The 13,536-nt window shown below is 35.5% G+C and overlaps 2 protein-coding genes across 2 annotated transcripts; both read left to right on the top strand.

The window, feature by feature from the left end:
* Window positions 1-344: 344 nt before the first annotated feature.
* LOC125225084 lies at window positions 345-1,065 on the top strand. The gene is made up of 2 exons (XM_048128615.1): window positions 345-692; window positions 779-1,065. Exons 1-2 carry the CDS (start codon window positions 379-381, stop codon window positions 1,056-1,058), a joined length of 594 nt encoding a protein of 197 aa, XP_047984572.1. The 5' UTR covers window positions 345-378; the 3' UTR covers window positions 1,059-1,065.
* A 1,750-nt stretch (window positions 1,066-2,815) lies between these two features.
* LOC125225210 (GPI ethanolamine phosphate transferase 1) lies at window positions 2,816-13,536 on the top strand. Its single transcript, XM_048128811.1, has 12 exons — window positions 2,816-3,162; window positions 3,312-3,767; window positions 4,056-4,186; window positions 4,503-4,702; window positions 6,570-7,084; window positions 7,819-7,882; window positions 8,187-8,374; window positions 9,105-9,331; window positions 11,450-11,643; window positions 11,992-12,105; window positions 12,792-12,983; window positions 13,274-13,536. The coding sequence occupies exons 1-12, from the start codon at window positions 2,966-2,968 to the stop codon at window positions 13,517-13,519; spliced, it is 2,724 nt and encodes a 907-aa protein (XP_047984768.1). The 5' UTR covers window positions 2,816-2,965; the 3' UTR covers window positions 13,520-13,536.

The raw sequence follows: 13,536 nt of genomic DNA, 5'->3' as shown, positions 1-13,536 counted from the left end.
GTGACACCGTCACTTTTATTAGATTTTCTCGTATGGCTTCAACAGTATTTTATAGCACAGGAAGGCATTTTTTTCGTTTTATTTGTGTGCAGTCAGAGACAACCTCCTCCCACCACGCGCAGAGACTGACTGAGGCAACATAAGTCCACTGGACTTATGTTCGTGGCGCAAACTTTTTGTTCGCCGTGTCCTCTCTAGTTCATTATACCTCAATGTTCCGTGCACCCGAAGGGCTAATGACAGCAAAAATATATGAAATATAGTAACCATAGTTACCATTGTTTATATCACTTCAAAATAACATTTTTATTCGTCAGTTACATTCGAACGAAGTATAAATCGCTTTGTAAGTATTCATAATTTACAATTTGAATTGCAATGGATGAAGAAGCTGAAGAAGCCCTGGACGAAAGGAAGCCAGAACCCCAACCTATATTTCTTTGTAAATGTTTATTGAGTGATGATACTATCCCACCAGTAATACCTCCTCGTAAATTAAGAATTCTTAATGCAGTCGATGACGCAGAAAATTACTTACGGGACCGGCGAATTCCAGAACTGATGCGTTTTCTTTTAACAAAAGTACTATCAGATGGCTCAAATGAGCCTACAACTTACCTTAAGGAATTATTAGATCACTGCATGTTATTTCGAGCAGGACATGGGACAGCACCAGTTTTGTATGAAGATAGGTAAGATTAAATATTACATATTTCTGAAGGTAAAGTTTGAAGAAAAATCCTTTTATTTATTTCTCATATTTTTGGAACGATTTCAGGCATTTGGAAGCTGTGATTAAAAGTTTTGATCCAGGGCGTCGCGGGTGGTTAACCTCTGGACAGGTCCGGCGTCTTTATGCTACTTTGGGATTAACTCTAGAAGAATACCCACATGAAAAAGTCTCAACTGCTGTTATTTTTAAAGACATCAAAAGAACTCAAGAAGTTGAACTATTGCGCTTGCTTTCTGCTGGAATTCCAGTGGAGGAATCATATAGTTTGTATGATATATCTGATTCAAAACAAGTCAATGTTATTAAACCACCTCCGAAAAAGTAATTCGCGATTGTTTTATAGACTAACTAACAGTCATTAAATATCTTCTTGATCAGTTGAGAGTTCATCAATATAATACCAAAGAATATAATACTCACTAGGAGATCTATATTACCGTGTTTCATAGCCTGTCTGTAGATGTTATAAATAAATAAAAATAAAATAAATAGTTATGCATCCATCACAGTAAGTGGTCATGAAAGGGAGCTATTACTAAGCTAAGCGTCATGTATACAGCATCAGCATGGTTATGCACAAAGAGCATTGAATCACTACGTTTTAAGAGTCGGCACTCTCGAACAACCCTCGAACCGATTTATGCAGGCGTTTTTTCGACGGTCGTGAGGTCATGTCACTGCTACCAACACAAAGCAAAAGTCGCTAGGGCTCGACCAACCCAGTCCCTAATATTTATCGATATCGATAAATGTGCGATATTTCGCAGTATGGCGACTTAACATTAAATTTATACATATATTTAAAAAAATGTCTGGGATGGTTGTCAGAGGCGTATTTCAAGGATTTGGCGTTGGCATCCTGAGCCAGTCAGGATTACCGCCCCGTTAAGTGACGATAAAGTATGAAATGTAAGAAAAAATGCTGCTTTGCTACCCTAAAAAGAGCCTGCCGCCTTTAATACGCCCCTGTATAAAATGAATAAAACAAAAGCAAAATATAACATCACTTTTCTTTTACATGAAGTAATTTTTCAACTACTTTACAGCACTTCTCAGTTGAACTAATTTTGAGGCGTTTGCAGAAAATTCCTATGATTTACTGTGCCTGACGTTCATATTTGGCACTACCTCCTAATTAAGCGTTTTGTTATAAGCCAGTATTTGTTGCTTCATTTAATCTTCGTGTTCCTTGCATGTTTACCAGGGAAAGTTAATATTTACTGCAAAAAGCCTTGAAAACCTTTGCCCAACATTATCTTCATACAGAAGATGGATAAATATGACGATTCTTCGTTACCTGTTAAAATTACCCATAATCGTCATCTGAAATAAAGACATTATCGATAAGTTGGTCACACTCTATTGGTACTCGTATTTTAGGTTATTTGTTTGTTTACGCAAAACTTATTTACAGAATGTTTTCGCTTAAATCGTAGACTGTACATGATTAGTACCTACTACTTTAAATTGATTAAATGAGTAATTGTTAGCAACTCGAAACGAAAATAGAATAAAATACCTACTAATAGTTACCGACCTGCATATATCCAGTGCAAAGCTAGGTAAAAACAAGCCACAAGTTGATATTTTCAAATATCTAACACCGCTAATTTCACACTTTCTTATTGGTTTGCCCGAAATTTCAATAATTGTATTATTTACTTAACTTACAAAATTCAAACGAGTTACGACAGATTTGACGTTGACGACTTGACGTTTGACGTTTTGAAAAAAAAAACACGTAGGTCAGGCCATAGACTAAGGAAATATGAAACTCTATTATCTATGTATTTGTGCTACCAAAATATAATGGACTTTAGTACTATTAACAATAGATGTAATTTTGATTTGATAGCATTTTTTTTGTGTCGTAATGTTGGCAATCAAGTCTTGATGATATTATCATACTATGGAGGTGCTATGGAGTGACGACGGGCTGGTTGCAGCTACGGGATGTTGGAGGAATGTCTTGCGGTGCTAAGCATTAAATACGTGTATAACCTGCCTTATTCTGAGCAAAATAATATTAAGCGAATATCGGAACGCACTTATCAAATGTCAATATGACACCGAGAACGACAACATTGTAGGATTTTTAGATTGAATTCTATTAAAGTCTGCTAGCCGGATAATACGGAAATGCTTTACATTAAAGCTTGATTAATGAAATACTAAGCTAACCATATAACTTATCATATTCACGACAATGCTATTTATATTATCAGAATAAATATGTTTCTGATAGGTTTTTTCATTCATGTTGTGTTTTTGTTTTCAATATTTGATATTTATTTTAAATCTCCTATTGTAAAAAATGTAGCCTCATATCAGCCACATCATGAGCCAGTAGCAGACCGCCTCGTGCTCTTTATGGTAGACGGCTTGAGAGCAGAGTCGTTTCTTAACTATACAACAATGCCATATTTGAGGTAAGTTATTTCGATGTTTGATTAAGTATGTCCCATTTAAAATTTAACGCAAATCCTTATTCGTTGGAGCAGAGGTCTTTCCCTCTTCTCAAAGTGGGGAAACCTGTGCTCAGCAATAGAATTAACTATATTAACAATAAACATTTCAGATCCATAGCTAATAATTATGGCAGATGGGGCATATCCAGCACTCAAGTCCCTACAGAGTCCCGGCCCGGCCATGTAGCAGTAATCGCAGGCTTCTATGAAGACCCTTCTGCTATTATGAAGGGATGGAAAGAAAATCCTGTTGATTTTGATTCAGTGTTCAACCAAACTGCATATACCTGGTGTTGGGGCACTTATGATATTGTAGACATCTTTACAAAAGGAACAGTAGACAATCATATTTTTGTCCACAAGTTTGACCCTTATGATAATACATTTAGTACTGATAAAAATACAACACTTCTAGACTCATGGGTATTTGAAAATGTTAGAAAATTCTTCCACAAAGCAAAGAGTGATAATGCAGTGCAAGAAAAGATGTGGAGCAAAAAAATTATTTACTTTTTGCATTTACTTGGGACAGATACATCTGGACATACACACAAACCTAAAACACAGTAAGTTAAATAGAATAACTATTGTGACACATTCTTTGTTTTGTTTCTTTAAATTTCAGCTATCTCGTAAAACAATCTGGGTTTTATTGAATGCTATAAACGTCACATCATCAAATCATATTGTTAGTCTGTTCCGAAAGAGAAGAGAGGCATATATATGGGGCTCTATACATTATGTGACTTTTTTCATTTTCTGCACAGATTCTATACTGTTTTATCTAAAGAGCCTTGGATATTTTATTTTATTATACAAATAATAATAATTGTCTATTTGAATTTTCTTTTCAGGAACTTTCTAACAACTGTTAGAAATGTTGACCAGGGCATCAAGGATGTAGAAAAAATTGTCAGAGAATTTTACAATGATGATGGCAAAACTACTTTCCTAATGACATCTGACCATGGCATGACAGATTGGGGTATGAAAATTTTCAAAATGTACTAAATATTGACTGCTTTTCTTTACAAACTGATTACTTTTTACTTGGGTAATTTTCTTGTAATTTCGTCTTGGTCATACAATCAAGATATAATTTAAGAAAGTTCATCAAAATAATACTATAAAGTTGAAATTTGAAGTTAACATTTTAATGTAAAAAATAATTATTAAGGAAGTTTATAACGCTTTTTTTTAAAGATAAATCAATATCCTAACTGAAAATAATGTACATACATATCTTACATTACAATGCAATGTGAGGGTGTAACCTGTTCTTACAATTTTTATTTTTTCAGGGTCACATGGGTCCGGTGATGATCATGAAACACAAACTCCATATGTGATGTGGGGTGCTGGAGTGCACCAAGCTATGGAGGGACCTGCAGACCCACACACCAAGGGCATGTCACTCAACCACAGGTTTGACATAAAACAGGCAGACTTGACTCCGCTCATGTCTACTATACTCTCAATACCTGTGCCTGTCAATTCTATTGTAAGTATTATTTATTGATAAATGAATAAGTCACTCATAGTAATTTAACAGACATCTATTTTCCAGTTCCAACTGGGCTAGCATATGATTGATGCAAAAACTAGCCGTTACATAGATCAAATGTGTTGTTCAATTGTATCAATGAATGACAATATCTGGGTGACCGAGCTTCGCTCGGTTCTATTTTATTATATCACGTCTTTATATAAAAAAAAACTGTTGTAAAAAAAATAAAAACAAAAACTTAATTTCTGGCCGAAATTCGAAACCCTGACACATCTGTCTGTGAACATTATTAGATCGACCTCATCGCTGAGCTAAGCGCAGCTATATGGTCGTTAATTTCGCCGCCCGAGAATTCTCTCTTAACAATACAACTACTCCACACGAGATGGCGATAAGGCTTCGCTAGATCGATTTTTCACCCCCAAAAACCCCCACATAACAAATTTCAGCGAAATCGTTAGAGCGGTTTCCGCGAACGTCTATATAAATAAATAAAGGAATATACAAGAATTGCTCGTTTTTACTTGTTCATAGTTCTAAAATAACAGTACTTGCTAGTACGGATTACAATTAACAGATGGCGGTATGTGCCTATTATTTCCGGATAATTCTAGAATGCACTTCTGTTTGAAGTATTTAATTTTAAAAATACTACTGAGATAACGGAAGAAGCTTAAAATTCGTAATAATAATTAAAGCACTTAATGAATACGCAAGTTTTGTTATCCGCGAATCATAAGTTAGTCAATGTTTGTTGTTTCGTATCCTTGACCTGTGTCGCCATCTAGTTTGATAATAAATAGTACCTACATCGATCGAAAGAATTCTCAGTCTTAACAATACAACTACTCCACACGAGATGGCGCGCTTCCGCCACAAAAAATGTCATTCAAAAAAATTGTGTAATTTTCTATTCGTGGTAAGTATAATTTTCAGTAATATGAAATGACTTGAAAAAATTATTACACCTCGCCCGCGATTCATAAGTTACTCAATGTTTGTTGCTTCGTATACGGGGCCTTGACCTGTGTCGCCATCTAGTTTTTGCAATAAATAGTACCTACATCGAGCGAAAGAATTCTGTCTTAATAATGCAACTACTCCACACGAGATGGCACGCGAAGAAAAACTCATGAAAACTCGAAAATTCGCGTTTTCCGGGACCTAAGGACAAGTTAGATCGACTTTTCACCCCCGAAAACCCCCACATAACAAATTTCAGCGAAATCGTTAGAGCGGTTTCCGAGATCGTCGGTGTATATAAATAAATAAATAAATAAATATACAAGAATTGCTCGTTTAAAAGTATAAGATAAGGATGGTAGTCTATCTCGCGGCGACTTCATCTCGCGCTAATCAAGAACTAGCCCTACAGGCATTAATTTACCATTTATCAGCCACTTAGTGCGTTTTCACATTATGCGATCCGATATCGAATGTAGGAAGGATTCCAAAAGAAAAAATCAAAGATGGCGGCTTAAATATAAGGAATAACGGTCCGACATCCAATATCGGATCGGATAATGTGACGCTTCAATGAACTTTCGACTTTGGCAGTTTGATTTAAAATTCAAATTAGAATGCACTTTCGGGACTAATTAGAAAATAAGTAAAATAGCCCACTGCAATGTTTTAATGGGTAACTTCGTAACCCACTAAGATACTGTCCTTTAGGCCGATAGTCCACTATCATATGTTTATCATAGAAATATGATCATAGGCAACATGCCGTCCTTTTTCTTCACGTTGGAGAAAAAGGGAGGCATATACAGGCATGTAGATCTATGATCATATTTCTATGATAAACATTTATGATAGTGGACTATCGGCCTTATTGACATGAATATGTTTATGCTTTCAGGGCAAACTGCCAGTAGATTTGCTCAACATGACGCTGCCAAACAAAGCCAAAGCTGTCTACAGTCACAGCAGACAATTAGCTTCTCAGTATAATAGAAAGAAGCTGGAAGTAGAATCAAATGCCATATCACTACTTTACAAACCATTTAAGCCATTTAGCACTGAAAAGTATGAAGAAATGATAGAATTTACTGAGAAACTATTACTGAGTGGAGAATATGAGAAGCTTATAAGCTTTAGTGAAGAAATCACACAACTAAGTCTTGCAGGACTGACATATTATCAAAATTACTATCAACGCCCATTGTTGATACTAGTCACCATGTCATTCATAGGCTGGATTTTGTATTTACTCAAAGTATTATTAGAGCAAAAAGTAAATTCTCAAGTGGAACCCGAAAATTTAAAGAGGTTTAGCATTTTGGGCTCGCATTTATTTTCAAATGTGGTATTTTTGCTATTATGTTTTTCGTCATTTTATGTTGTATTTGGTGAGTATCACAACTATCTGTTTTGGTGAACTATAAATAATATTCTAAAGAAAGGCAACGCTCAGTAAAGATATTCGGCAGACGAATGTAGTATTGCTGCAATGAGGAGGCACACTCAAAGGTTATGACAGATGGCGCCACCCTATTAGTCCATTGCACAGATAAAGAATTTCATACGTGAGAGCGAGAAGATTATATGTATTTTTTCTCTCTCTCACATATGAATGACAGTGACATGCCTAGGCACTTGCACAGGTGCCGCCTGGCGGGGTAAAATGTCAGTAAAAAGTCGCTAAAAAGTCTTTGCTTACGGTGACGTCGTTGATCGGGTCGCCACCTTCCCGAATGAAGGTTGAGGGAGGCCTCCGCCATCATTGAAGACTCTGTTTCACATTTTATTCTATGTATTTATAATAAAGTCGCTTTGTTTGTTTATTTTTCTCTCTGACTCTTGGAGACCATATTACTATACCTTAATCATATTTTCAGCTCAAAAATTACATCTCTAATTCTTATTAATAATCATAATAGTTTGTACTTACAATCTTTTGCTTACTTTTTTTTTTTAATGCCTATTTTTGCCGGTCCCATAGTGGATGAGGGGGGACTGAAATCTTCTCGAGGCTGAGGCGTACCGTCACTGAATGCCTATGGACATTTCATTTCATTTCAGTGTGCCTCCTCATTGAAGCATAATAAAGTCGACGGTTTATTTTTTAATGCCTATTTTCTTATGAACGAACCGTCACTGAAAAAAAGCACGACGGTTATTCACGGAGTATGGATTCAAGTATTGTGCTATGGCTTAGGCTCAATGGCAATGGTAAGAAAATTGGCTATACATACATTTTTTTAGTCGATTGTAAAGGGATTTGAAAAGGGTTTTAACTAACTACCTATTATAATTTGAACGGCCATAATAACATCTTCTGTTCTATAGCAAGAACTGTTTTTCTAGTCTCCGTAAAGCTCAATTTAGCTTTAATAATCATCGCCATTGCAAGCGGCCCTTCGCCTTCTGGCGTTCAATATTTTAAGCAATTTGGAACATCTAAAAAACCTACTACTAAAGAAGAATATCAGTTTGTATCTAAATTTAAATAAATTGCAGAACTTTTTCTTTTTAGGGTTTGTCCTTCACCTATCGATGGATGTTGAGCATCCCACTCATGGGCATGGGCGTGTGGCCTTTTTTCTCCTCCATACGAAATCGCTTGACTACACCGATTCTCGTTGTGTGGCCAGCTACCTGTGCTATGCTTAGTTTCTTTTCATTTGTACCTGTAGTTGGGAAAGATGTGCTAATAGAATTAGTGTGAGTAAAATATTAATTCTAGAGCTGAACGGAAGCCCTCTAAGGCACAATACATCATGGTAGATATTTATTGGAAAACTGACCTTATGGATATTACAGACTATAAGCAGCAGTATTCATTTTCACGTCTCTATTTTATTCTTGCCCATATTGCAGGGGTTTCCGTTTAACCCTTTGGCTTTGACTGAAGAACATTCGATATTTGTGATGGTATGTTGTATTTATAATAGACGTGGCCTTCAACAGGTTAAAGGGTTTTATTTATCTTCTTCACCTACCAATATAATTCGACTCCAACCTTATAACACTCCGCTGCACTCTCTTGCTTTGCTTTATTTACAAAACACAGTAGGCATTATGGCGAGTCGTTTTTAGAAATATCTCATCTCTCATCCGTGTCGTCATCGGTCTTATAATATACTAACATTTTACTTATTAATATCGCTATTTTATCAAATATATTTTAATAAAAATCCAAGTTGCTTATCATAAAATGTATAGCTTAACTTCAAACTTGGGTAAATCCATTCTGATTTAAGGTTGATTACATAAAATATATCATTATGATCTGAAAGTTAATTACCTTATAATAACAGAATGCATTTACCCAAGTTTGAAGTTAAGCGACTCAAATTACCGTGCAGTGTAATTATAATTCAAAGCTTTTATTGTTTAATAAATGTTTATGAAACATGTTTTTATTAATATAGGTTTATTATTTTATTTTCAGGATTATCGCTGGATTGATTTGGCTTCTCGTGATGACTATTTACATTCTGAGAGTCTTACTGCCTCTTTACAACACACGTGAAGAAAATCGGACTGAAGTCGTATTAGCTGTGATACAGATGGCATTGCTAGTTTTCTCGTTACATAATATAAATGTACAGTCAAGGAGATTTGACCAGGGCACGCCGGTGTCGTCCTTTCATCAACTAATGTCGTGGGTGACTGCAGGTAATTTGTCATCAAAATTCGACTTTTTTTTCAAGGTGTGACGGTGCATGTCTATAAACAGATATGTGTTGGTGGTATATTTTTGCATGTATACTTACGTAACTAAATTATTTATGGTCTTATAATGTTTTCAAGTAGGAATTTCTGTCGCACGATACAAGACGCCAATTTTTTATTTTTTTTTTATATTGTATAATAAAAGAAACTGTACACTTTTTTTTTTACACAAGACCCATCGTTGGCAAAACCTTGAGGAGGTTGTGTGCGTGTGGATTGAGTGAGCACCTTCCGAAAATAAAAAAAAACATGTTGATCATTTATAATATTGTCTTCGGTTACCGCGATAGTTACTCATGAAATAAAACTATGGCAACGGATTAAATCGCGTATAATGAATTTAAAATACATCCCGACGTTTCGAACTCTTTACAGCGTTCGTGGTCAACGGGTGACTGAGGAAAAATTAAAAAGTGCAAAAGCTACCCACTTACAAGAAATATTAACGAACCATGACCACAAATAATATAGATTTCTAAGGCAGGTTCACACACTATTAATAAAGCTAGTTATACAATATTCAAAAAAATTTACCATTACTCTGTTAAAAAAAATAATTAACCAATTAATCTACACAAAATTGACAAAGAAACAAACTGCAAATGTCCAACACCATACAACACAAATGCCTCACAGCCTTCGTCGTGCTTGTTCCATTATCAGATGTACTACTGGATCCCAAGCCGGTGGTAAAGTAAAGCCATCCTCTCTATTAAAGTTTGGATATTTCTTGATCTCAATGGCCTCTCGCAACATTCTGGGTATATATCGCTTCTCCTTAGCGAGAACCAGAGGCTTGTCAAACTTTATAGCATGATTGACTTTATCCATGACATGTTCAGAGACCGTTGACCACGAACGCTGTAAAGAGTTCGAAACGTCGGGATGTATTTTAAATTCATTATACGCGATTTAATCCGTTTCCATAGTTTTATTTCATGCTGATCATTTAGTAAAAGTTCTAAAACAATTGTAAAACGAATCTCTGAATTTGTAAAAAGATAAATCAAAAGATACAGCCATTAACAAGTGCTCACTCAGTTCTCACAAACTACCAACGAAAACAGTGAATGTATTCATTTAACATATAATATTTATATACTAACATTTAGTAAAAAATATGCCAACCTACCTCTATAAATTTTAGATCACCTAGTTACGTATTAAATTTTTTACAAATAGTTTCTTATGCTCACTCAATCCTCACACTTTTGAAAAGCCGAATTTTGATGAAAAACATAAGATTTAGACCGCTATTATATGTGTATAGTTTAGTAAAAGTGAAATTGGAATTTGTAAAATACAAAACGAACCACTAACGTGTCAGGTTTTTTTATAATAAATTTTTGCAAGTGCTCACTCAGTCCACACGTTTTGAGAAAGTTAAAAATGTAAATATCTTAAGATTTGTAGCACCACAGACACTCGAAAGTACTTCAACATTTAGTAAAAATTTTTACTAAATATCCACCATCTAATATTTTATATTCGTTGTCTGGTTTTAAAGATATTCAGACATAACTTTTCTCATACAAATATATCATGTAGGGTGACCACACTATGGCGGCTCTTAAGCCGTTAGATTGTAATTATAACAAACTAGCTTTTGCCCGCAGCTTCGCTCGCGTTAGAAAGAGACAAAAAGTAGCCTATGTCACTCTCCATCCCTTCAATTATCTCCACTTTAAAAATTCACGTCAATTCGTCGCTCCGTTTTGCCGTGAAAGACGGACAAACAAACAGACACATACACTTTCCCATTTATAATATTAGTATGGATTATAGCGGGACGGTTTGGAATAACAACACCGGCACTGACGATATACTCTGGCGCCCAACGTGGGGCAGCCAGTATGTTTATATACACTTTCCCATTTATAATATTAGTATGGATTATAGCGCAACACCGGCACTGACGTTATACTCTGGCGCCCAACGTGGGGCAGCCAGTATGTTTATTATATATAGTAGCAATATGTTTAAATGATACATAGCCTACCTGATAAACCCATACCGGCCACAAGGTGGTTAGGGGGACTAATGAGATCCTTTTTCTTGCAGTTGTCTCACTGGCGTTACCGATGGCCAGTTCCAAGAGGCTAGTGTGCCGCCTAATGACCATAAACACATCGATACTTATATTTTACCTTCTGCTTTCCGTGGCACACGAGGGGCTCTTTCTGGTCACGCTAAATTTCAACGTCATGTGCTGGGTTTTGATTGAATTCAGACTACTTCACCTCGGTCGCATAAGGGTAAGGAAACGTCTTGAAGGTAGGAGGTATCTTTAAAGTGCCGGGCTCGGGGGTTAAGCAAGATTACCCTGTGCTATTTTCAGAATTACCCGAATTGACCTTACCTACTCTTTATTAGTTTTCGACTGCAAGTGCATTGTTAGTTTGTCCTCCCTTCTCTCTCAGGGGTTATAACTTATAACACAATTTTATTATTTCAGTGATTACAACATTACTGTAAACCTTCACCTTCACCCTCAAATTATTGAGGTATCATTCACATTCCTTTGAATTATACTGAACGCACAACTTTTAGGCAAACTGTACTTTATTTTTATTAAAAAAAAAATTAAATATATTTTTTTACAGATAATTGACTGCACATTTGACAAATCGTCTGTTGAAGAAGACAAATTGAAACGAAGTCTCACATCTGTTGAAAGAAGTATAAGTAGTGACGATTTTAGAAGGGCTTTCTTTTTCGTATCCTTTATAACAATAACTTGATAGTTTATAATTATAACATTTATAACATACGTTTATATCACTCTGACATCACGGTAGGCTAACGAACCCCTCATCAACATTCGTGCATAGGCGTTGCGTTGTGTTCAAAGCATTTAGTTTCGTCTATACAGTTCGTAACTCATTGCCTCTCAGCAAATACTTACTATATAAACTCTACGAGTTAATATAATACGTGCAGCTTGTGACGTTTCCCATACAATGAAGCGGCAACGATTTTAGCAGCGCCATCTAGCGGTACGAGTTGTTCAAAGTAGTTTGTCAGTATAGGCGTAGTACGTAAAACAACACAAAATGCGATATTTGATCTACTTTAACATTTTTAGACGAAATAAAACAAAGAAATATGTGTGACTTTTTTAAATTTTAAACTGTATGAACTAAACTATTTTGATCAACTCATGCCGCTAGAGGCGCTAGTATCGCGTGTTGCCAGCTTTTGCCCTATGCTATGCAGTATTAACTCGTAGAGTTTACATAGTATTTGCTCTCAGTCACTCGACTTTGCAAGAGACAGAAGGGCAAATATATATATGAATATATCTATTAAACAGTTTTTGGTAGATCCGATCCAGAGCCATATTAAACTAGAAGAGCACTTTGCCCACCGTTTATTTATATAATTTCCTTAACAGTGTTCACAGCTAGCTTATGTAATTTTAGCGTTTTTCGGAACCGGTAATATAGCGTCACTCAACTCATTCGAAGTTAGATGGGTTACATGTTTCATAACGTCCTTCCAGCCGTTTATAATTACTGGACTAATTCTACTGAAGACTTTGACGCCTTTCTTAAGTGTCGCGTGCTGCTTTAGAGGCGTACAGTATTTGACAGAGGTATGTATGAAAAAGGAGGTTTAGTTTACTTTATACAAGGCCTTTATCATTTACACATGTGCCATGTGCAAGTAGGCGTGTAATAGGGGCCGTCCACATATTACGTCACAGAGAATTTCGATTTTTTTTTAACCCCTCCCCCCTATGTCACGCTTTTTTTGTATCCCTTTAACATGGATAGTCACATTTAGTATGACCCCCTCTCCCCCTTACGCTGTGACGTAATATGTGGATGATCCCTTACACAAAACAAATTAGTAATTAATTACTATACATTTTTTTCTTTTCAGGCACCAACAGGGTACTTACATATCATAGTACTCATATACTCTAACATTATGGGCATTCAGTTGCTATACTATGTTAGAAACACTGGCAGTTGGCTGGAAATTGGCACTTCAATTTCACAATTTGTTATAGTTCAAGTTATTACTCTATTTATAGTTTTAATTAATCAAATGGCAAAAGTAATGACTGACTTTAATGTATTTAATGTAGTAAATAAGTTATTTAAAAGTAGAAAAAAATATGTTTAATAAAAAAATTAACTGTA

This window comes from Leguminivora glycinivorella, chromosome 4 (assembly GCF_023078275.1).
Source record: "Leguminivora glycinivorella isolate SPB_JAAS2020 chromosome 4, LegGlyc_1.1, whole genome shotgun sequence".
Taxonomy (NCBI): Eukaryota; Metazoa; Arthropoda; class Insecta; order Lepidoptera; family Tortricidae; genus Leguminivora; species Leguminivora glycinivorella.
Note: the sequence above shows the minus strand (reverse complement) of the source record. Positions and strands in the feature narration are given on the sequence as shown.